At 42.9% G+C, this 23,737-nt stretch overlaps 1 protein-coding gene across 2 annotated transcripts in view; it reads right to left on the bottom strand.

Moving 5' to 3' along the window:
• The window catches only part of ASTN2 (astrotactin 2), a 656,733-nt gene that overhangs the window by 316,843 nt on the left and 316,153 nt on the right, over positions 1 to 23,737 (bottom strand). For both annotated transcript variants that reach the window (XM_083422898.1, XM_083422897.1), the window contains exon 6: positions 17,503 to 17,649. In XM_083422898.1, coding sequence (XP_083279024.1) covers positions 17,503 to 17,649 — 147 coding nt within the window. The remainder of the gene's footprint in view (positions 1 to 17,502; positions 17,650 to 23,737) is intronic.

The raw sequence follows: 23,737 nt of genomic DNA, 5'->3' as shown, positions 1-23,737 counted from the left end.
GGAGATTGTCCAAACCAGGACCTCTGAAGATTATCTAAATGAGCTAGTAGGCTCAATTTTCTCCCACAATTCCCTTCTGTAGACTACAAACATTTTATGCAATAAGAAGACTATCTGCAAATCTTCAAACTTCATTGCAGATGTGACAGTCCCCCACTTACCTTCTTATATTTCAGTTTCTAGCCAATAAGAAAAGGTGCCCATGGATAAAATATGTAGGGTATCCAATAATGTATATTTCAAAACAATGAGTGTCATTCAGAAGTACAGACCTGATTATAATTGCTTTCGGTAGCAAAGTACCAGTGGCAGATTGTGCCTAGGCCACCAACAGACCAAGTGATGGCCAGCACAGGAAAAAATATTTTGGGTGTGGTAGATAGCAAAAAGGCTTCTTCTTCAAAGAAATTGGGTGGATGCACAGCCTCCAGCATAACTGATTCTTAGTTGTATAAGAGTTCACAGAGAGACATAGTCATTGTTTGTTTTATTATTCCGTCCCCTCCCTCTCTCTAGTCCCACATTTATATCAAAGCATAGCTGCCTACAGCAGCTTCAGAAGTTCAAATGCCTCATCCAGAGGTCTTCATCAAAGTTCAGTGAGCCTGTTTAAAGCTTCTACAATAAAGGCTTGAAATTTTGACTTTAAAAAATGTGTGTAGGTTCCCCCCGCCAAGTAAAATCGGATGAAACAGCCCCAGACTTTGTTCTTTTCCCTTGTTAAATATCTTTAGAGCCCAAAATACTTGGCAGCATTTCCTTTTCTTCTCCACCCCATTCTTCTCCCCGCTCCTTTAATATCCTTCAATATATATATGTAATTGCACTTTCAAAAGCAACTTAAATAAAATGTTGTTTTCTTTTGTTTCCTTTAGCTTATTTACTGTCTGCAAAATTATTTTCTGATATTTTATTTTAAAAAAAAAACAACCAAAGATTTTTCTCACTTAAGGTTCTAGAAGTCCACACACTATGTGACATGTTCCTACCATTCCAATTTAGTAGTGATTCCTGCAATACCAGGCTTCTGCCTTCTATTTGTCTTAGCTCCTGGCCTTCAAGACTGTCTTCCAAAAGTCATGCTCAGCTATCCCATGTAATGAGATATATTACATCAAGTGTGGGACAGGTGAAGACATGGCTGCAAAGGAACAACCAGGAAACTTTAAAATGCACTGCTTGGCAAGTATGGCTTGCATTCAGTACCTTTTAAATTTGGTGCCAAATGCAAGCTCCATTGGTACTGGTTCCAGTCAGGATCTCACAGCTGGAGATTTGCAGGTCTCCCAATATTGGTGAGAGGTGATTCCCTACAGTAAATTATCCTTAACAACATTGCAACCACTGCATTTTTAGATAGACTTTAGTAATATTATTTTGTCTTTATAACCTTCCAGGATGTATTGGTGTTTTTAATGATGCTTTCATGGGTGCATTCACTCATATTATTATGGCTTTGCATGTTGTGTACTGCCTTGATATACTTCTATGATAGTGCTGATTACAAATACAATAATAAATATGTAAAGTACAAAATTGAACCAGCTGAAGGTTCTGTATTCAAGAGCAGACCCACATTAAAGTTACTGCAATAATCAAACCTGAATGCTATCCAAAGCATTAATGTGATCTAATTTGCTCTGTACTGTGGGATTAAGCTACAGTGTAAAGAAAGAAAAGGGGGGATTTTATAGCAGTAAACTTTTTTAATTCAAAAGATAAATACTTTTTTTATTTCTTACATGCTAAATGGGATGACAAGCCAATGAACCAAGTCAACAAACAGGAAGCTAATCTTTTATACTGAGTGAATTACTGTGCAATTTGCAGTCTTCAGCACACAGTTGTAGCAATCATGTACTGGAGGTTGTTTAGTTCTGAGATGTAACAAGCAACTGTTTCAGAGGGATTGGTGGGGGAAGGGAGAACTTGACACTCACAGGTGTAAACACCTGAAAAAACAAACATAACACTGGGTCACCTCTAAAGGTGAAAGACAGAGAGATTGAGTTTGTCAAAACAAACAGTTTCAAGCAACACATTTAATTAACGCAACCAAAGTTGTTCCAAGCCCAGCCTTTCTGTCTGCAGAGATCAAGAAGAAAATTAAGGGAAAGCGGGTAATAGCTGCATCAAATTTTGAGAGCATCATGGTGGAGACAGTTGTGGAGAAAAGAGATAAACAATCTTCAGATGGAACACTTAAAATCCATCTGCACACCAATCATGGCATGGTGTTCACGAACTAAATGAAGTCATGGCTTATTTAGTACTTTGCCATCCTGGACACAAGATACAAAACCAATGTGGCTGGATCTTAGCAGCATACCTTCCTAGTCTTTTAGGTCCAGCTTTCCACAACAGCCAATATTTCTATCATTAACTGGGTTTAAGGCCTTCTCTTCACTAAGCCTGCCCATCACCATCAGGCAGCTAGTCAGTGATCCATTCAAATATAACTTACTGGCCAGTGATCAGCTGCTTCTACCTCATTGTTTAGCAACACCAAACCTGGGCTTTTTCACTGTTCTGTCATTAATTTAGCATTTCATAGTCATGCATGATGCATATAAAACCTCAGGGCAATTACAGCCTCTCATTAGAGAAGGCCAGGCTACACTCCAATCACTCATAAGGGAGAAATAACGTTTTTACTACTTTTCTTTTTTAAAAAAATTTTTATGGCACAATTTGTTCTAACACCTGCCTCCAAACTCACTTAATCTCAGACACATATACCCTTCAAGTATATTTTTACATAGCAAGAGAGAGGCCTAAAATGGTGTGAGGCCCATCAACATGTAAGTCAGAGTGCAAGACTATCAGGACCATGGACAGCTCCCAGTAGGGCTTAATACATCAGGCCGAATGTGTGTTCCAGCACCAGCCTAGAGGAAGCTGAAGATTTAAGTATTTTTGCAGCGATAAGTAGGTCCGTGTGCAGCAAAGAAAAGGCCTTCAGGTATCCTAGAAGAAGACCGCTCAACAGTTAACAGGGTCATACAGGTGTGCTTTCCAGCACAACCAGGATATCTCATGTGGCTCCAAAAGAGCTTGGTGTGCAGAAAGGTCCTCTCAGGTTGCAGCTGGTTTGAGGAGACATTCAAGTACGAGGTTAATGGTGCATCCTCAAGAACAGAGAAAACAGAGGCCTCATTCTCTCATTCAGTCTCAGGACAACCAATGTGTTGCCCTCCAGGTTGGGCTTGAATTTTTACCAGTCCCAGACAGCATGGCCAGGAGTCTGGAATAATGAAAGTTGCGGTGCTGCACCTAGAGCTTGCTGGCTGCATTCCTGTGGTGATTCAAGAACCCAGACTTATCTATCCTCAAGATCTCTGAGGGGGTAGGGGAGCCAGGGTCTTGGGTGACGAAGCTCATATGGAAGACAGTAGCAACTTGCTACCCATGCTTGTACAGCTTCTTATTACAATGTGCAGCAAAGGCAGGCCCTTATATTTAAGTTTATCAGATCTCCCCCCCCCCCACACACACACTAAAAAGCACTGGTTGGTTTCTTGGAAAACTCCCCTTCTTGGAAAAAAAGTGTTTTAATGAAAAACCCCAAGTCTTGCACTGCCTGCACATTGACATATATTGAGGATATTATCAGGGAAGTCTCACTCTTTGAATCAGGGTAGGTGCCAGCCAGGGAGAATGCCTTTTTGGTGGTGGGGCCCCACCTGTGGAATCTAGCTGGTGCCTCCTTCACTGTAAATTCTAGCACCAGGCAAGCTCATTTCTGTTTTGCATGACTTTTAAAAGACTTAAGGTAAAGGAGCGTACTGCAGTGGTACAGCATCTCCTTTGCATGCAAAAAGATCCCAGGTTTGATGCCTGGCATCTCCTGCTAGACTGTGAATGTCCTCTACCTGAACTCAGGAGAGTCACTGCCAGTCAGTGATAAGAACACTGATGGACCAACCATCAGACCATATTCCTAAAAGCTTCGGAAACTCTTAAGCCCTTAATAGTCAGTTATTAATTTTCTATCCTTTACTGTTTTGTCATTTTCAATGTGCTACTATCACTTTATTTATGGATTTGGGTATTAAGCTAATTGCCACTGAAAGTGGGGAGGTATACATTTTAGAAACAAACAAAAACTTGATGAGACAACACAATTCTAACATTACTACAGAGTTCTGAGAAATATCCACTAACCTTTACAAAGTGCATTAATATTCCAGTCCTCCCATAGTAGGACAGAATAGTGCTGATCATTTGATATTTAGCATAAGTTTCCCCATCCTGGCTGATAATGATGGGAGCTGTAGCCCAACAACACCTGGTTGTAGGCTGGAGAAAGCTGCTCTAGAACAATGCTTTGATCCAGGTGTAATAGGCTTTGCAGGCATGTGCCTAAAGTGCTTTTCTTGGGGTGTATTTGCCATCTCTGCCACTGCAGATGTCCATCAGCACACCTTCCCTATCCACAGTTCTGGCCTTGATGAGGGAGCCCGTTGTGGGGGTGTCTGGTTGAATCCCTTCAAAAAAATATGCCTGGGGTCAGGGCCCCACACAGTCTCACCCACACTACACCACTGGCTGCACACCTTCCTATCAGCCTCTCTCACTAACAAATTCAGCAATGCTCTTCTAGCATCTATAACATGTAGGAGGGTTGTAAAAACACTGGCCTTGCTTTAATTGGCATCGTATTTCAAGCTGTTGTTCTGCAAGGACAAACTCCCAGCCCAGCCCACTGGTGTCCTTTGCTCCAGCCCACAGCTCTCAGACACTTGCTTACTGCAATGAAACAGAAGCTTATTGCCAAGTTTAACTGAGACATATGTAATAAATTCATGGAGGATTAATCATTTGGACTGAGCAGGAGTTCTCTCTCAACCTTATATCCATCCGCCCCTGCGTCTCCAATCCCAACCGTTAGCCTTATATTTCTGTTTAACAACCATGTTAGAAGATCAGCAGCCATCCCAGTGTTTGTATATAATGCAGTATATTATGAGAAATGAAGGACACTTTTATCATTACTCAAAACTTTAGAAATCACAGGAGACTGAGAATCTGATTGCTTCAGTAGTCTGGGAGGGCAGGGGGGGTCTGCTTGCCACCAAGAAAGCTCAAGCTATGCACCCAGTGCACTAATGGCACACTGAAGGAGTGTAAGGTCAAGACATTTCCCTCTTTATTACAGCACTTGGTGTGAGTCCTGTGGGGCCTGCCCCCTGCCGTCTATTGCATGGGACCCTGGAAGTTAACTGCAGCCTTGGAAGTTGAGACAGCCAGAGGAACCTTAGGTTGGGGTTTGCTGTTATGTCCCCAATTGTTCTGACTGATTTAATTTGCTTTTAATTGTTTTAATAGTTTTAACTGTTTTAACCTTATTTTGTAAAGGCTCTTTGTAGGATGTGCTTGGAGTGGGGGAAAGCAGGGGGTGCCTCAATTACGGTGGTTCAAGGTTGGAGAGTTGGGGCAGGCTGGGTAAGGGGTACATGACACAGAGAGTTAGTGTCTGTTGTGTGGCAGCCCCTCCTCCAACTTAGGAAACTGTGGTTGCCATATCAGCCAGCCCTTGGGTCTGCAGCTGCTCTTGAAGAATACCAGGTCGGCTTGTAGAAAGACCTCCCTCACTCACTCCTTATGGATGAGGAGGCTGATCTGGCATGTATCACTGAAACCTGGGTGGGTGAACAGGGTGGAGTTGGTCTCACCCACCTGTGCCCACCTGGGTACTCAGTGCAGCAACAGGCCAGACTCAAGGCTCGGGGAGAGGGAGTTGCTGTGGTCTATAGAGATTCTCTCTCTCCCTCTCTCTCCCCCTCTCTCCAGGCTATCTGTTCAGTTGGAAGGGAATCTAGAGTGTGTATTCCTGGCATTGATCAATCAGGACAGATTAGGGATTCTGCTGATTTACCACAGGGTTCAACCCTATATCCTATGCTGTTTAACATTACATGAAACAGCTGGGTGTGGTTAGCAGGAGGTTTGGCGTATGTTGTCAGCAAAATACTGATGAAACTCAGCTCTATTTCTCCTTATCATCTGCAGGTGAAGCAGTGGAAGTGCTGGACCAGTGTCTGGCTTCAATAATGGACTGAGTGAGAACCAACAAACTGAAGCTCAATCCAGATAAGCCTGTTAGTGGGTGGTTCCCTAGACCTAATGCCTGTTCTTTATGGGGTTGCACTTCCTCTAAAGGAGAGGGTATGTAGCGTGTGAGTACTCCTGGATCCTTTGCTGTCACCCGAGGCTCAGGTGGCCTCAGTGGCCCGGAGTGCCTTCCATCAGCTTTGGCTGGTGGCCCAGCTGCACCCCTATTTGGACAGGGATAGCCTAACTACTGTTGTCTATGCTCTAGTAACCTCAAGGTTAGATTACTTCAATGCATTACATGTAGGGCTGCCTCTGAAGATGGTTCAGAAACTTCAGCTGATGGAGAAATCAGTGGCCAGGTTGCTCACTGGAGCAAGATGGTTTGAACCTGTTACACCGATCCTAGTCTGACTGCACTGGCTACCAATTAGTTTCAGGGCCCAAATCAAAGTGCTGGTTTTGACCTATAAAGCCTTAAATGGTTCAGGACCACAATACCTCAAGGGCCGCCTCTTTCCATATGAACCTACCCAAACCCTGAGATCATCTTCTGAGACCCTTTTTGTGTGCCTCTGGTGCAGGAGGTTGAGTGGGTGGCAACATGAGAATGAGAATTTTGTGCAGTGGCTCCCCATTTGTGGAATGCTCTCCCCAGGGAAATTCACCTTGCACATTCATTATAACCTTAGGTGCCAGGCAAAAACTTTCCTCTTTATCCAGGCTTTGGCTGATTGACATCCAATGCCCTTTTAAGATTTGTTGGGGGGGCGGGTATTGGGTTGTTTTTGTTTTTATTATGCATTTGTGTTTTTATATTGTGAATTTATGTTGTAACCGCCCTGGAATCTGCAGGTATAGGGCAGTACACAAATTTTAACAACAACAACCAAGCTTTGACTAGCCACACAATCTAGCAGGGTTCTCTCCAGCTGCCTCCTGCAGTTTCTCCAACATTTCTGCACTCACGTATGGATTGCGCTTTTCTCATTTCAAATGTTTTTTATTTACGGCATTTTGCCAAGCATTAAAAATGCATTCTATATGTTCTTCTGGCATTTAAAAAATGTAGTCTAACTCTTCTGCTCAAATATTTTATTTTATTTTGTTTACTGTGTATATCAAAATTCCTCTATGAATATGATAATAAAGAAGGAGGAGGAGGCAGAAATTTTCTAGCAGCCACAGTTAGACGAAAATTTGGAGCTGCGCAGGATATACCCTCAAATGTTTCAAGATCATCTCCTGTGCATCTGCTTATCTATTTCTAGTAAGCATGCATTTTCCTCCTCCCACCTCCTGAACCCCAAAAAAACTATTAGGTGGAAGGCTAAAAACTAGAGGACCTAAAATACTTTTAAAAAATAATGTATTTTGCAGAACAGGCTACCTTTCCTCCCATGATCCTCCTCATTTCAAGGTACCTTCTACCCATGTCTTGCTTTCCCCTTTATCCAGGGAAGTTATTCTCTAATTCAATGACATGGTGCCACTGGTGTCAAGCCAAAACGAAGAAACTGCAATCTTCTATGCCAATAATTAAAAAAGAGGTCAGCTGCCTGTTCCAGGAAATCTTGGTTTGCCCTAATGCCACATCCAGCAGGAATGGGACCATCTGTCCCTGACATGTTGATGGAGCAGCTGCACAATCCCAGAGATGGTTCAAAGAGTAGAAAGAGGACACAAAAACCAACAAACAAATTAACAGAACTAAGGAAATATGAGCACAGAATGAGTCCTCACAGCTGCCCCCAATCAAATAGCTTCCCCCATATTTTGCTTCTGGAGCTGGCACTCATTTCCATTTAACTGTAACCTTATGCAGTTCCCAATATTTTGTGCCAACATTGCTTCTTTCCCACTCTTTAATGCCCTTCCCACTCACATCATTCTGATTTTGTGTAGCTTCAAGTCTTTTGGGTTACTAAGACACACCTGATGTCTCAGATGTCATGCTACTTCCATGGCTTGTCTGCAATAAGTAGGTCACGTTCTTCATCAGAGATTAATGCATCATCCAAAATACACAACATGGCACATAGGTCCCAAGAGGTTTTGTGTGCATGACAATGCTTTCAAGGGGCCCAGAACAGATAGATAGGAACATCTCTCCCACTAGGCATCTTTAGTTCTGATCAAAGTTCCACGGGTTCATCTTCTAAACATTTGTGAGACATTAACAATTCCCTAACAGATGTGAGCCACAAAATAGAACTTCAAGAAGTCATACATTGTGTGTCTGTAAATCTCACACTGCAGTGGAGTTTCAAGTTCTTTGGGGAACCTATTATGCAACATACACTGTAAAAATTGGGTGGAATGTGGCCCTAAAGATTGGAAACTGTAAGTAGTAATTTTATCTATTTAATGGAATGGCATCTTAAACATAAAGGACAAAATCAGGCAAGAACAGTATTATGCGGAGGCTTTTCACGTCATGTTTTGCACCATGGTGGCATTCAAACATCATAGTAAGTCATAACTTATTATGAATGGAAATGAGCTTGGACTTCCACCTGAGCTTGTATACTCCCTCTCCTCCAACATGGCCATGTGGAGAAGTTCAAAAGGTTTTGCTTTCAATTTTGGTTAACTGAAAGGGTTTGCATGTAACTGAGGTTAATATTAGCTACGGTTTGCTGAAACAAGCCAGCTTCATAAATCATAGTTTGAAGTTGATTTGTTTCAAACAGACATAGTCAAGATTGAACTTTGTTGCTTGTTTGTTTACTTGGTTGGTTGGTTGATGGGGGTGATGAATAAAATAAAATGCTTCATGCAACACTGCTATTCTCTATGTAAGACTAAAAAAAGATAATGAAAGGTGGGCAAATGGTGAAATTTACATAGGGTGTATGTCCCCTGTGCCAGTAGTATAATAATAGGTATAAATCTCTCTCTCTCCCCCCCCCCTCCAGCCCTCAGTCTTACCATCTTCTAAATACTAAAATGTGCTCCCTCTTAGAATGGGAGAAAAGAAGCTGAAATAAGATGAAATCCAACATGTCCCCATAATATTACAATAAAAAATGGAATCACTTATAACCCAGTCCCTTTGGGAAAAAGGCAGCTGAGCAAATTATGCAAGTATTCAGAACACTTGCACAGGCCTGCCAATGAAATACCAGTAAAACAGATTAATATCCTTGGAAATGGGGAAGAAATGGGCTGTTTTCCAATTCAGACATAATGACTTTTCTAAAGAGAAAGAAGAGAGGGGGCCCGGTGGAACAGCTAGCTGTAGAATGAGAATGGCATCTATAATGACACTGTAAAACATCGTTTGAAATGTGTGTATGTGTGTGTGAGAGAGAGTAGGGGACTTTCAATGGAGAGCAGCATCCTTAGCTGCCAAGGTGAGGCTGGAAGTATCAGCAGCTGTCTCCTATTCAGAAATGTTGCACTTTCTTGCCAGGGCGCTGTAAGGTGTTTTCTCCCAGTGCCCTCTTCATCCAAGCTCAAGCTGAGCCAGGTTGCAGTGCAATATTGGGGACAGCACTTTGTCGCTCACAAAAGCCTTGTCAAAGTTGTATGCATGAACTCTTGCTGTGTTTCAGCTGGGTTGAGTTTATGCAAACTCCTATAGAGTCTCTCTCCTTGACAAACAGAAACACTGAGAGCTGTTTCTTTAACAGCTTCAAATCATTCTGACAGCAAACTACAGAAAACCATTTAGGGATACCATTGGGGCTAGAAGTTTTTAATAACACCCAATAAAGTGTTATTAGTTTAACTTCTTTCCCAGCACTGAATACATTAATTTAGCTTCTTAAAAGGAATTAAACAATTTGGGGCTTGAAAAATGGAGAGTAGTTTTCTCCATACTGATTGGAAATGTATTCTCTTGGGGCTTAGAAAGCAATGGGAGAGGTCAGCGGGAAAACTCCTAAATTATGTTCTCCTGGGGACATGCAGTGCATAAAAGTGGCTCAGTCCTTGGCATCTGGGATAGAAGAGACTCTATGCCTGAAATTCTGAAAAGCCACAGCCAGTGAGTGTAGACAATACAGTTGGCTTATGCTTGGTTCCAACTGCTGTTGGAAAGGTTGGGACATATTTAAGGAGTGTATAAAAACCCATCTGGATATTGGATGATTTGTATGAACACCAACAACTGGGAAACACTGGCCTGCAAGCGCTCCAGTTGGAGAACAGCCTTTACCAAAGGTGTCATGGACTTTGAAGACACTCGAACTCAGAACACAAGGGAGAAACGTGCTAAGAGGAAGGCACGCCTGGCAAATCCACACCATGATCAACTCCTGCCCAGGAACCAATGTCCCCACTGTGGAAGGACGTGTGGGAATTGGCCTCCACAGTCACTTACGAACTCATTGTTAAAACCATGTTTATGGAAGACAATCTTACTTGGCTCTGAGTGATCATCAAAGAAGAAGAAGAATGTTTGTGCCAGTTTTTGAGAGAGAAATGCTACCACTGGGATCCATTGTGGAAACCAGGACCAAAGAGTCCACTCCAGTTGTCTTTCCCTTACTTACTTCCCTCCCCCACCTAGGATAACTATCAGCATCACAATGCCGATATACAATTATAAGGTGCAACCACATCTGGAGTACTGTGTACAGTTCTCATAACCTCACCTCAAAAAAGACAGTGTAGGGTTGGAAAAGGTTCAGTAAAGGACAACCAAAATGATCAAGGGGGTGGATTTACTCCTCTATGAAGAATGGTTGCCATGGTTGGGACATTTTAGTTTAGGAAAAAAAGGCAAGAGGTGACAGGAAAGAAGAATATAAAATTATGCATGGCCTGGAAAAATTGGATAGAGAAAAGTTTGTCTCCCTGTCTCATAGCACTAGAACTTGTAGGCATCCAGGGAAGCTGAATGTTGGAAGATTTAGGGCAGATAACAGAAAACACTTCTTCATGCAACACTCAGCCAAACTATGGCACTCGCTCCTCCAGGAGGCAGTGATGCCACCAACTTGGATGGCTTTAAAAGAGGATTAGGCAAATTCATGGAGGAGAGGGCTATCAATAGCTACTAGCCATGATGGATATGCTCTACCTCCACAGTTGGAGGCAGCAGTACTTACAAATACCAGCTGCTAGAAAACCACAGGAAGGGACAGTGCTCTTGTGCTCATGTTCTGCTTGCTGGTTTCCCATAGGAATCTGGTTGGCTACTGTGAGTGTAGGATGATGGAGTAGATTAGTCAAGGTCTGATCCAGCATGCTATACTCCCCTGCTCAGCGCCTGAGGGCCCCAGTCCTGCCACCCAACACCTGGCCTAGGGTGGGGCCTGATGGACTCTATAAAGGACTGATGCCGCTGCTGGGCAGGGAGGGCACTGTTTTGTTTTGTTTTTGTTTAAATTGCTGTTATTTTTTACCTATGTCATTTTAAACTGTGACACTAATGCTGTATTCTTAGTTTTAGATTTTGATTTATGTGGAAATTGTTTCCCATTTGGTTGTGTGTTTATTTATTTATTTTTTGGTGTGGTTTATTTATTGTTTATTACTTTTGTAATTATGTAAATCTTGTTATGCTGTAAGCCGCCTTGAGCATTGCTTTTTAACTGTGGAAAGGTGGCATACAAATAAAAAATGAAGATGATGATGATGATGTTGTTGCACTAACAGGAGCTGGAGTCTAGCAACATTGGAGGGGGGTAGGGTTCCCTACTCCTGCACTAGGAACAAGTGGCTATGAGGAACAGCCCCAAAGCCTTCTGCCGACTTCTGAGCCCTGGAAGCAAACACACCAGCAGCAGTGCCAGATGGGCTCTGCTAGAGTGTTTGCACAACACCCTCTCCACCTCACCCATCCTGGTAAGCAACAGTGACCCACCACTAAGAAACAAGCATAGTGCCTCCATGCTCCTGCTCTGTTATGAGTTTTTGTGCAAAACATTTGATCCAAAAGAGAAGGATGCTGTTTAATTTGCCCTTGTGGTAAGAAGAAAAAAAGGTGAAGGTTAGAAGTGACTGAGTGAAGGGTCACAGCAGAAGGAAGAAAATGTAATTTGCCCTTAGTAGTTGAACTTGGTGCTCACTGCATGTTGGGCTAATAAGGTCAGCTAAATTCAAGAAACCTTGAACTTTCACCTTGGGGGTGGGGAGCGCAATAGAAAGCGGCAATGGCTCCCAACTAATGCATCAGCATCTCATTCTTTTCCCCATCAGAAATTAGCAAGTTCACCATCTGAGAACCAGAAAAAGCAGCAGAGATGAGCAGCTTCTAAGTGAAGGTATGAGGCTTTTATCAGTCATAACATTAAAAATAGAAACAGTACTGGGAAGGTGTCTCACACCGCCAATCAAAGTTTTGCTACACACCATCAAAACCTGAAGCCAGAAGACAAAGGTTTTGAGTAGCAGAGGTCACTTGTATAATTGTAAAACTACCTAGCTTGCAGCACTGGAGTGCCTAGGAGTGTCTTTTGCCAGGTACAGCTGGTACTCCAGCTGTTCTTTGACTGAGAATAGCCTGGCCACAATTACTCATGCAGTGGCAACCTCAAGACTGCATTATTGCAACACACTCTGTGGGGGGCTAACATTCAGATTGGTTTGGAAGCTCCAGTTGGTGCAAAATGCTGTGGCTATATCATTGGTGCAGACAGACAACTGCCAGCACACAACACCAGTGCTTAAAAGCTTGCATTGGCTGTCCATGTGCTACTGGGCTAAGTTCAAGGTTTACTGAATTAATTTGCAAGACCCTTTACAACTTAGGTCCATGTTCCCATAAGGACTGCCTGATCCCTGATATCCCTGCCTGATGATTAAGGGCTTCAGGGGAGTCACATCCACCAGCTGCTATGTGTTCAGTACAGTGGAGCCAGTTCTGCTTTAGGTGAAGGGTGGGGGAGGTGACCCTTTCCTCCTTTCTGGAAATTCCCCTGTTAGCCCCAACAGCACTATCTGGCTGCTTGGAGCACAGGATAAGAACAGTTGCCATAACAGGCTGTTAAAATACACTGAAACATTTCCTTACAAATCAGCACATACCCTCTAATAATGCCAAATAGATAGTATCTATGCAGAAGGTGTAGAAGGGAAGTAAAATAAAATAAAATGTACCAGCCCTTCCCATGCAAAGATCTATATTATGCTCCAGGCAGAACTGTCTATCCCCACCCACTCCCAATTCTCCTTTCATGGCATTCCTGCCCACACTGTAGCATTTCGGATGACACTAGGATGCTGAAATAGACTGGCTTCCTGAGCCCTGAAGGCAAATACCATTTTCTCCGCAATTCAGATATGATGAGGCACTAGCAGCAAAAAAACTGGGTGCCTCAGGGCTGATTCACACACTGCATTGCTCTCCCGGTCCCCTCCATTGAGTAATTCCTGTGAGTGATGAGTTCAGTGAAAAAGTCCAGCCTAGCAAACTTCCAGCCTGGAAACAGAAACTCCAAGGTCAGCCCAATGAAGGATGGTGAATAGTGCTCTATTTGGACATTGAAGAACTAAGGTGATGTGTGTAGCAAGTTGCTGTTTTTCTGCCTATAATTCAATGGCAAATTGCATGTCTTAAATGCAGAAGGCCTCTGGTTCAAACTCCAGTTTAGAAAGGCTCCAGTAGCAGGGGTTGGGAAAAGATCAGTGGTGGTTGGTGCCCATTAGGAATGGTAGGGCAGAAGGCAGAGAGGTCAGAGCCAATGACAGGCAGAACCAACTTCTACTTTTGGCCCCATCCTCTTCTCTGCAGAGGTCTACAATGGGAATACTGAGATTAAGGAGGAGGGTCTCATTGGCAGTCCCAACCATTGGTTTGGTTTAAATAAGAAGAAAGACAGGGGCACAGAAAGCTACCTTACACCAAGTCACAGCACCAATTCATCTCGCTCAGTATTATCTGCTGGCAGCAGATTTCCTGGGTTTCAAACAGGAAGCATTCATTCTGCATGTGTTGGGGACTGAGTCTGCTAAGTGCTCCCCCACTGAGCAATGGCACTTTCCATAGATTGGGGGGGGTGGCAGAGGGCAGATTGAGACTGGTGGGGCAATGCCCCACTTGCCTGAATGGACTAGCCTCCTCTACTGGGAAAGATTTCTGCCTGAGACCCCGGAGACCTGCTGCTAATCACAGTAAACAATACTGGCCAAGTGGACAATAGCCTGACCTCTATGAGGCAACTTCCCATATTCCTGGCAGGGTTGACATGAGATTAAAAAGCAAGGGATGAATCACAAAACACTTTATGAATTGAAAAACTGTTGAAAATATTTGTTAACAGGTCCTATTGTTGGTGCTGTCAAAGGTTGCTTCCCAGACTCACGGCAGGGTCCTGACTCATGGAACGCTTTCATGGTGACGTCTCCCTCCCTCCTTCATCATTAATGCTCAGGGAGGGTTTTAAAACATTCCTGTTCCCCCAGGCATTTGATGTATGAGATAACTATCCCTGGAAATTATAAGCTGTGAGGGTATGTAATTGCTTTTATTTGTTTTAGGTAATTTTAATTGTTTTTAGATGTTTTTAATCACTTTTATTATTATGGGTTGTTTTTTTAAAATTTTATTGTGTTAACATTCTGGGGTTTGCTGCCCTCGGCTCATTAGGGAGGAAGGGTGGGGTAAACAATTCATAAAGAATACTACTATCAGGAAGAGATGAACAAAACAGCGCAGTACTCTCTCAAAAGAGAGAGAGAGAGAGAGTTTTGAAGTCTGTGTTGTACTGTGGTCAGAGTGATGGGCTTAGAAAATGGAGAGTTGGGTTCAAAATCCTACTGGGCTTGCCAGCTTACTAGGTGTTGTTAGGACATTCAGGGTCTCTCAGCCTAATTCAGGGGTTTTCAACATTTTTGAGTCCTCAGGTCCCTTGGCAAATCACAGCTCTCATGTGGCAAACCACTTACACTAGGGTTCCATTACAGGACATGTGTAAGTGGGGATTTCCCTGTCCCCTTCCCATTCTGCCCTGCTCCTTTTTGGCACACATGTAAGTGGCAGCACATGTGTCAATGGGAACCCAAGAAATGCCACTGCTCTGCGGGGCTGAGCTGACATATTCCACATAGCAGCCCCAGCCTGCCTTTCCTGAAATTTGTGCACACGTGGTGGTGGTGTGGGGGGGGGGGGGTTGGAGAGGGCAAAACAAGATCAAAAGCAGAAATATTTTGCCATTGTGGGAAAGGAAAGCGAGAAACGCATAGCACAGGACACACATGCAGACATGGTGCTTTCTTGAAACATTCTCTCTGTTCCCATAAAGCTATATCACTGTTAAAGAGGAGGAACGTTGCCGGGGTGGGGTGGGGGGAGGTAGAGAAGAAGAGGGTGGAGCGATGTTGGGGGTAGAAGGAGCGAAAAACACTGTAGATACTCCTCACTTTCAGGGTTATTTTAAAATCCTTCCTTATAGAGCACACACCATCAAGCTACTTTGCTATTTTCTTGCATTTCTCAATAACCTTGTGTAAAACTAAGGAACTGTTAGTTACTGAAGCTGGGGAGGATTTTTGTTTGTTTGTTGTTGTTGAATGGGGGGAAGAGAGATTTTAAGAAATTAAACAGTCATGCAAAAGCATTTCCCCACTTTTTTGCCATTGTTTTATTTCAGGAAGATAATTGGCTGCAAGTTAAAGCTGGTTTCCTTGAATGTTCTTCAGGAAGAAAGAGAGAGAGATAATGCAGGAAGATATGGGATGCAATTTAATGAAAGCATGGGCCCTGGGGCTACCCTGAACATTCCTCAGGACACTCCAGGGTGCCATGGAAGACTGGTTGAAAACCAATGGCCTAATTATGAGGACTTTGGGAGAATGAGATGGGACCAGGGGAATGGGTGGAGACCATTAAGAATCAGCGCTGGAAGTGACTTCAAAGGTTATCTAGCTCAACCCTCTGAAATGCTGGGATCTTTTGCCCAATGTGGAGCTCAAACCCATGAACATAAGATAAAGAGCCTCTTGCTCTACCAGCTGCGTTGTCCTAGTATCCCTAAAGAGAAGGGCAATATAAAAATATCACAAATACCGTACTTTTCCATCTATAAGACTTGTTGTTTTTTTCTGTAAAAATCATGCTAAAAAAATGGGAGTCGTCTTATACATGGGTAGTGCATAGGGTGGACATTTGATTGGTTGCTGCTGCAGCTGTCAGCAACTATTGTGCATGTTATTGGTTGCTGCGTCAATGGTTGATTGGTTGACACTGCGGCAATTGTGTGGGCGATTGGCAGCTTCTGCTGGTGAGGGGACAGACAAAAGGTGGATTTAGCGATGCGTGCAGTTGAGTGATTTTCGGCAATTCCCCCTAAAAAAAAGCTGAACAACCCAGGGTAATCCCCCCCCCCTCAAAAAAGCTCAACAACTGGCAATCTTCACCCCATTTTCTTAAATTTGAGCCCCCCAAAATAGGGGGTGTATTACACACAGAAAAATACGGTAAATACAGGAACTTGGACTTGCTAAACAGCACAAGTGTAAAATTTGATTGTGCTGCCATTTAACAAAGCAGTAAAATGAAGCAGAGATTTCTTCGAGGTTGGAAGGATAAACATCCACCATCCATTACTCATGGCCTGAAGATCTTGCTGCCCCTTTCTATATTTGAATGTATATACAGTGGTGCCCCGCAAGACGAATGCCTCGCAAGACGGAAAACCCGCTAGACGAAAGGGTTTTCCATTTTTCAATGCGCTTCGCAGGATGAATTTCTCTATGGGCTTGCTTCGCAAGACGAAAATGTCTTGCGATTCTTGCGATTTTTTTTCGCTCCCCACCCCCTTTTTCTAAGGCACTAAGCTGCTAATAGCCTTTTAGCAGCTAATCCGCTAATCCCTTAAGCCGCTAATAGCCGCTAATAGCCGCTAAACCGCTAATAGCGCTAATCCGCTAATAGGGTTGCTTCGCAAGACGAAAAACCGCTAGACGAAGAGACTCGCGGAACGGATTCTTTTCGTCTTGCGAGGCACCACTGTATTATAATCACCAGTAGGTATCTACTTGAGCGTATGCCAGCATATATTAGTGTATATTTATTTTTAAATTGGGAATGATGGATAATTCTTATTGTTATTGTGAGCTCATGATTATTTATCTCATATTTGCCATAAAAACTATATTTACATGAGGAAGGACATAAAAAACGATTAAAGAAATCCTTATATGTTACTGGGGGTGGGGGAATATAAATGGAATAATTTATACTATATTTTCATTGCTTGTTTTGTTATAAGTGTGTATCTGCAATTATAGATAACATATTCCTAATCAAATATGTACATTACACACAATTAAATTTAAGCAGCAATAACAAGTTGAGAAAAAGTCATTTTATGAAAAACTCCACACTCTGGTTTTCTGCCACCCTAACAATCAGAGACAAGATGCTGAGCTAGATCAATTTAAAATAAAGATCCCAAACCCCTCTGCCCCAGATGGCCTATGACATCTTTAGGAAGCTTGGGGTGTGAGAGAAGGGCTCTGCAATTATCATCATAGCAGTGAGGCTGGTGCTCTTACCATCAGCAATGAAGTGCTCAGGAACGTGGAGGGTCACCTTGACAGTCAGTGGGCAGGACAGCTGAGTACCACACACCATGGCCAGGATGCAGGAGCTCACGGCAATTAAGGTAAGTGCTGTCTTGTTCACAGGGCTCTTCAGGGAACCTGGGAAGTAAAAGAAAAACCCAGTTACAATGTGAAGAGAATGATCAGAGCCCATTCTCATCTCAATCACCATACTGAGGCATAGAATCATAGAATAGAATCATAGAGTTGGAAGAGACCACAAGGGCCATCGAGTCCAACCCCCTGCCAAGCAGGAAACACCATCAGAGCACTCCTGACATACGGTTGTCAAGCCTCTGCTTAAAGACCTCCAAAGAAGGAGACTCCACCACACTCCTTGGCAGCAAATTCCACTGTCGAGCAGCTCTTACTGTCAGGAAGTTCTTCCTAATGTTTAGGTGGAATCTTCTTTCTTGTAATTTGGATCCATTGTTCCGTGTCCGCTTCTCTGGAGCAGCAGAAAACAACCTTTCTCCCTCCTCTATGTGACATCCTTTTATATATTTGAACATGGCTATCATATCACCCCTTAACCTCCACTTCTCCAGGCTAAACATGCCCAGCTCCCTTAGCCACTCCTCATAAGGAGCATGATAAAGAAAGTTTTAGATTTGAGCCTTCAGACTACCTCTGACCAGAATTTTCATCACCAAGGTAGTAATGGCATTTCCAGTACCTTCTTGGGTAGCACCCCAACAATGGAGAGCATATATAATTGAGTAATAGGCACAAAAAGCATTTTTGTGGTTGGGAGGGCTGGAATCACAATACATTTTAAGCTAGAATAAGGTCTCCATCTTAGGATATTTAGTTCAAAAGAAACTCCTGTTCAAAAGCATGGTTATACATGTTCCTGTAAAAGAAGCCACACAGCCATGCTTTTTGAAGAAAAGTTTCTATTGAACTATTCCCCCCACCCACCAGGGAAGGGCTTTAGCTTGAAACATGTTGGGATTCCCATCTCCCCACTCGCCCACCTGCCTATAAAGCACTCCATTTTGAATTGATGACTCAATCCTTTATGATACCTATCTCTGTGGTCCCTTGCTAAAAAAGGAACAATGTGTGTTTGTGGAAAACTAGACTATGCTTCTCCTTGCCATCTCTCAGGGGTTCACCTACAGTTACCTGCTACAGGTACCATAATTGACATTTGCAGAAGGAACAACATCAAATCTGGTGCTGTGAAATTAGTCACTAAAGAAACTCCTTTGTTCGCCCTTCTTTGTGGATCTCATTTACAGAACACTTCAATCCCCCCTCCCTCAATCCCAAACATATTGGAGCACGGGAAATGTTATTAAACTTTAATTGATAAAGGAAGATAACTAAATAAAAGACACAAAACTATTTCCCCCTTACATTTTACGTAAGAAGCTGTTGTCTTCTGAGAAACATCAATAGTTATATACAGTAATTTTTTTTCTAAAGAAAATTAATACACTTTTTACATAAAAGAATTTAAAAAATCAAGTATTCTCCAATGTAAAACCATTTATAGGGAAATCAGCTAGAATTGCAGAGCACATAAAAGCTGGAACTTGGTATGAGCTACAATGGTACAGAGACAGCAAAATCCGTTTTGTTAGTCACAGAAAGCCTTTTCATCGCTCAAGGTCATTCTTGCAAAGGGCCTCTCACAGCAAGTGTGGGCTAAAATAATTTCTGACAGCATGAAGACAGGCTCTTTGCAGCCCAAATCTGATGCTAGACCAACCCCAGCACTGGAGAGCCATGAGGGTCAGACAGTGCTTCTCTGCCTCTCTCTGTGCCCTCTCTCTGTGGACCAACTGTCTTAACATCCCGCATGCCAAAAAGCTGACACCTAAGAAATTATTCAGAGCCAGCAGAACCTTTTGAGTCTATGCAGAGCCAAGATACGCAGCAGCTCCAAGGAATATTGTGCTGCAGTTGGGCCTCCATCAAGACCAATACTAGTTCTCCTGCGGAGCTTGTTAATAAAGCCAGTTTAATGAGGGAAAGTGCAAGTTACAGTGCTAGCAGAAGAAAAATTGGCAACCCTACTGCACAACACAAAGACCATGAAACTAATTGAATGAAAGCCCGTTGCCCTTTCTGCCTTCAAGTTAAGAAGGCCAACATGTTCTCTTTGCAAAAGAAAAAGAAACGGGGAGGGGGCTGCGGAAACAAGGAAAATGCCAACACCACATGAACATCGAATCCTCCTTTCCTGTAATAATTGGGTCAATTCTGCTATAATAACACAGTTTGAGCAAGAGCAGAGAACAGGCCACACAGATTTGAAAGTTAAGGAGAAATACATGCACCAAAACTAAATAAATATTTGTTCCAGAAAGGGAAGGATTTCAAAATCGGAACTGAATTGGCAGGCAAACCTTGCACACTGATTATTATTCTCTGAAAGACTGGACAGCTCCCTACAGGCAGACTAAATAGAATTGTAGGCTCACTTATACTTCTGCTTGCCCTATGCCTAGAAAGCATGGGTCTGAGAGCTTTTTCGGCTTGACCCTTAATTTCTAGGCCTGAGCAGTTTTTCCAATGCCCTGCACCTTTCCTAAGAAAAATCCACTCTTTAGCTCTAAATTGGAACAAATAGCAATCCATGGAAAACCCAATTGTCGTTTGCTTCGACTGAGAGGCAAAGTGCGGTTTTCCCCGGAGGAAAAGCAGCAAGACATGGGGAAGTGTGGATGAGTGCTGAGAGTTCACGCACTCAGTGAAGAACTGTCCCAGCCCAAAAAAGGTCCAAGATGCACTTGTTCCTTTTAAGATAGGCAAGTGCTCACATTACATAATTCTGCTGTTCCACAGTAAAATATGTGTTGCATTCTACAAAGTATCTATCACAAACATCAAAGCCTTGATCTCATCTTGATCCCAAGAGGTAAGTGGGGAAACCTCAGTAAGTGATCAAAACAGGCATCAGAAAAAATCACTTTTGAGATTCTTAAAAAGTATTTTTAAACCATTTTAACTAAGCCTAAACTGGTTACGATAATGACATTTTAATGACTACCTGCTCCCAAATGAGCCCACTTGGCTATGGTGGTTCATTTACCAGAAGCAATGTATTTAGCATTAACTCTGGAAGTGTATACTTGATTCTGACCAAGCTAAGCCACCTAGAACAAAATGTACATCAGTATGACACACAGACCCAATATCGCAGAATCACAGAACTGCAGAATTGTAGAAATGGAAGGTACTCCAGGGGTCATTTAGTCCACCCCCTAGAAATGTGACCATGAAACCTTCTTCCCACCCTCACCAACAATTCAATTTAACAGCATCAAACATGGAAGTGGGGAGGAAAATGCTCAATACATTTTCCTGGACGCTCATTTTGCACCATTAATTTAGCTAGCAACTCGAACTACTGTTGCTTGTTTTCGTTAACAAGTAGGAATTGCTTAAATTGCTTTGGAATTGTAGTCGAATCTTTTACTTGAAAACTGATGCCACTACCTCTTGATTTTCAGGTCTCTGCCTTCAAACTGTTACTAGAGTTTCCGTCCAATGCAATATCTAGTTGTGAAACATTATTCAGTTGATTACTGAAATATGATTTAATAACACTTTCATAGTATTCTGAAAATGTTTTGCCAATGCCTGGATTAAGCATGTAGATTACAGGTGTGCCCTCAAATATTTTAACTGTTACACTTGGTTCACTGTGATTAAAGTTAAGGTCATCACATGGGGGGGGGGAGGGCTAAAGCTGGGACCTTTTGTATGTACTCTACCACTGAACTAAGTCCCTTGAATTGTTACTTGCAATAGGTAAATGGCTACTATTCCCCACTCCCCACCCCCATGATATCAGCCTTAGAAAATCCTACTGCTATTTTATATCATTTTGATGGACATATTTTATGTATTGTACTTTTATTGTGTATTTATTTTTGTATTAATGTGTATACATGCTGTCTGCTGCTTTGGGGGCTAAAAAGCAGTACATAAATAAACCATACCATACAGCTAGTATTAGCCAATTATTTGGAGGCTCTTTCAAAAGAAAAGGAGACTTAATTGTTTTCAACTCTGTAACTTTCTCTGCACCTGGAGAGCATACACAATGTGCACATTGCATTTAAGTACACAGCAAGAGATAAATGACTTAAAATGAGACCTTTAAAAAACAGATGAATTTAAACTTTATGACCCAGCACTAACTAAACACACTGCAACAGAATCCTTGGATTTCAGGGCTTATTTTACGAACATGAAAGTAACACCTATTCATCCCTTGCCCCAGAAGCTTAAAGCTGTCAAGAAGCAGGTTTAGTTAAGAAATGAGAACATTAATAGATTCATTGATGGTTGGGGTAGTGAACAGTGCTCGTCTTCTACAGGAGTCACATACACACAAACACACGTCTGGGCTCTATGAGAGAAACATCTAGACCAGAGGTCAGCAACCTAAGGCCTATGGGCCGCTTCTGGCCCATGAGCTTCCTGGAACCGGCCCACAGCCGTTCCATGGATTGGCATGGGGATTCTGTGCTCTTTCTTTTTGTGGTGCCTTTTTCTTGCTGCGGGGACCGACTTCCGGATCAGAAGAGCACCGGAAATAGCGTGTGCGCATGCATGCAGTGTTTCTGGCACACTTCCGGGTGGAGGAGCGCCCGTGCGCATGCGCACACACTATTTCTAGCACTCCTCCGACCCGGAAGCACCTTGCAAACCCAGCAGAGTTTACATTCAGGGGCAAGCTTTTTGTCTTGTGGGACAGGCTTTATACCTTTATGGTATGTTTCTGCAAAGACTCAACAGCTGAAATGTAGCTGAATGCTGAGCAGCAGAAGCTTCCCTCAAGAAGAAGAGTGTGCCCAGTGTAGTAATCCTTGAGGAAGAGGACAAGGAAAGACCCTGTAGCAAGAAACCCTAATTTAAGAGAACAAAAGAGCAAGAAGATTTTTTTTTTTAAGGGTGAGGGGGAGAGGCATGCAAGCATTTGTTGTTGGGGTTTTTTTAACAGGAATGGCATCCAAGCATCATTGCCATTTTCAATCCAATCAGCTGCCACTTAATTAGTCTGGAAGGAAAGCTGGATTCTGAAACAAAGGCTCCCTGCGGTGCCCTGTAACCCTGGGCATGTAAGCAGTGTCTGCCAGTGTCACACGCCTCCTGACCTCTCTTTCATGACATTTTCCATTGGCACCAATTAGATGTGCTCTGGACTCGCTGGGGGCAGACAGGCTGCTAGAGAAAACGTCCCATGAAGTGGCAATTCCTCTGAAGATTCTGAAACCTTTCAAAAGAAGGACAGAAGCCAGAAGTTGGGGGGTCAACAAAGGGGAATAAAAAGCACCCCAACATGGCTTACCTTACAAGTTTCTTCTCCTCCTCTTATTGCACTGGAGGGTTAACTGGGTCTGCATTCACATGGCCATATATTCCATTTTCTCAGCAATATCCTGTTGATTTCTGCTTTATAGCTGAGCTTTCACGTGGTCTAAAAGCCTCTACCAGAAATATAGGAGAATATGGTGCTCATTTCTGTGTTATTTGCAAACAGATCCCCCCCCCCCCCGAGTGCTAAACTTGTGTTGTATTTCTGGAAGCAGATTTTACGTCACGTACAAATATAATGCAGAATTTAATAGTTAGGGAAACACTGGGAAACCGGCACATTGCTAGATTTGATGGAGACATGCACAACTCTGTATGGATTTATGACTATCTTTAATAGCTCAACCTCCTCATAACAATATAGTCCTAAATCAACTTTATAAATACACAGTTGGGAAATCAGCCAACCAAGACATAATGAACTTTAATTACCCAATTTTTAATCAGCACAAATTTTGTTAACTGGAGCCAGATGTGGGTGCCAAAATGCCTAGCAATCAGGTCTCTCTTTCCCACTCCATAGCAGCACTTGATATTTCATTGAAAATTCCCACCTCAAGATAATTACAGGAATACGGAAAAGAGCTGGGGAGGGGGGTGAATGGGTCATCCATGCTGCTTTGAACCTGCACCAATCTCATTAAGATGAAAGGAAGTCACTTGCAAGAAGCTCTGGTACACAGCAGCCGCAAACTCACAGCAGCCCTATGTGTGTGGGTGGAAAGGGGGGCAAACTGTAGATCACCAACAGCTCAAGGAAGCAACCAAGCGTGGCAAAATCGCCCATGTACATGCCCAGTTTCCTTTCACAGACTTAAGGGAGGGGTGAGAATTGCCCACCAAACACCCA

This window comes from Podarcis tiliguerta, assembly GCF_965153285.1.
Source record: "Podarcis tiliguerta genome assembly, chromosome: Z".
In the NCBI taxonomy this organism is placed as follows: domain Eukaryota; kingdom Metazoa; phylum Chordata; class Lepidosauria; order Squamata; family Lacertidae; genus Podarcis; species Podarcis tiliguerta.
Note: the sequence above shows the minus strand (reverse complement) of the source record. Positions and strands in the feature narration are given on the sequence as shown.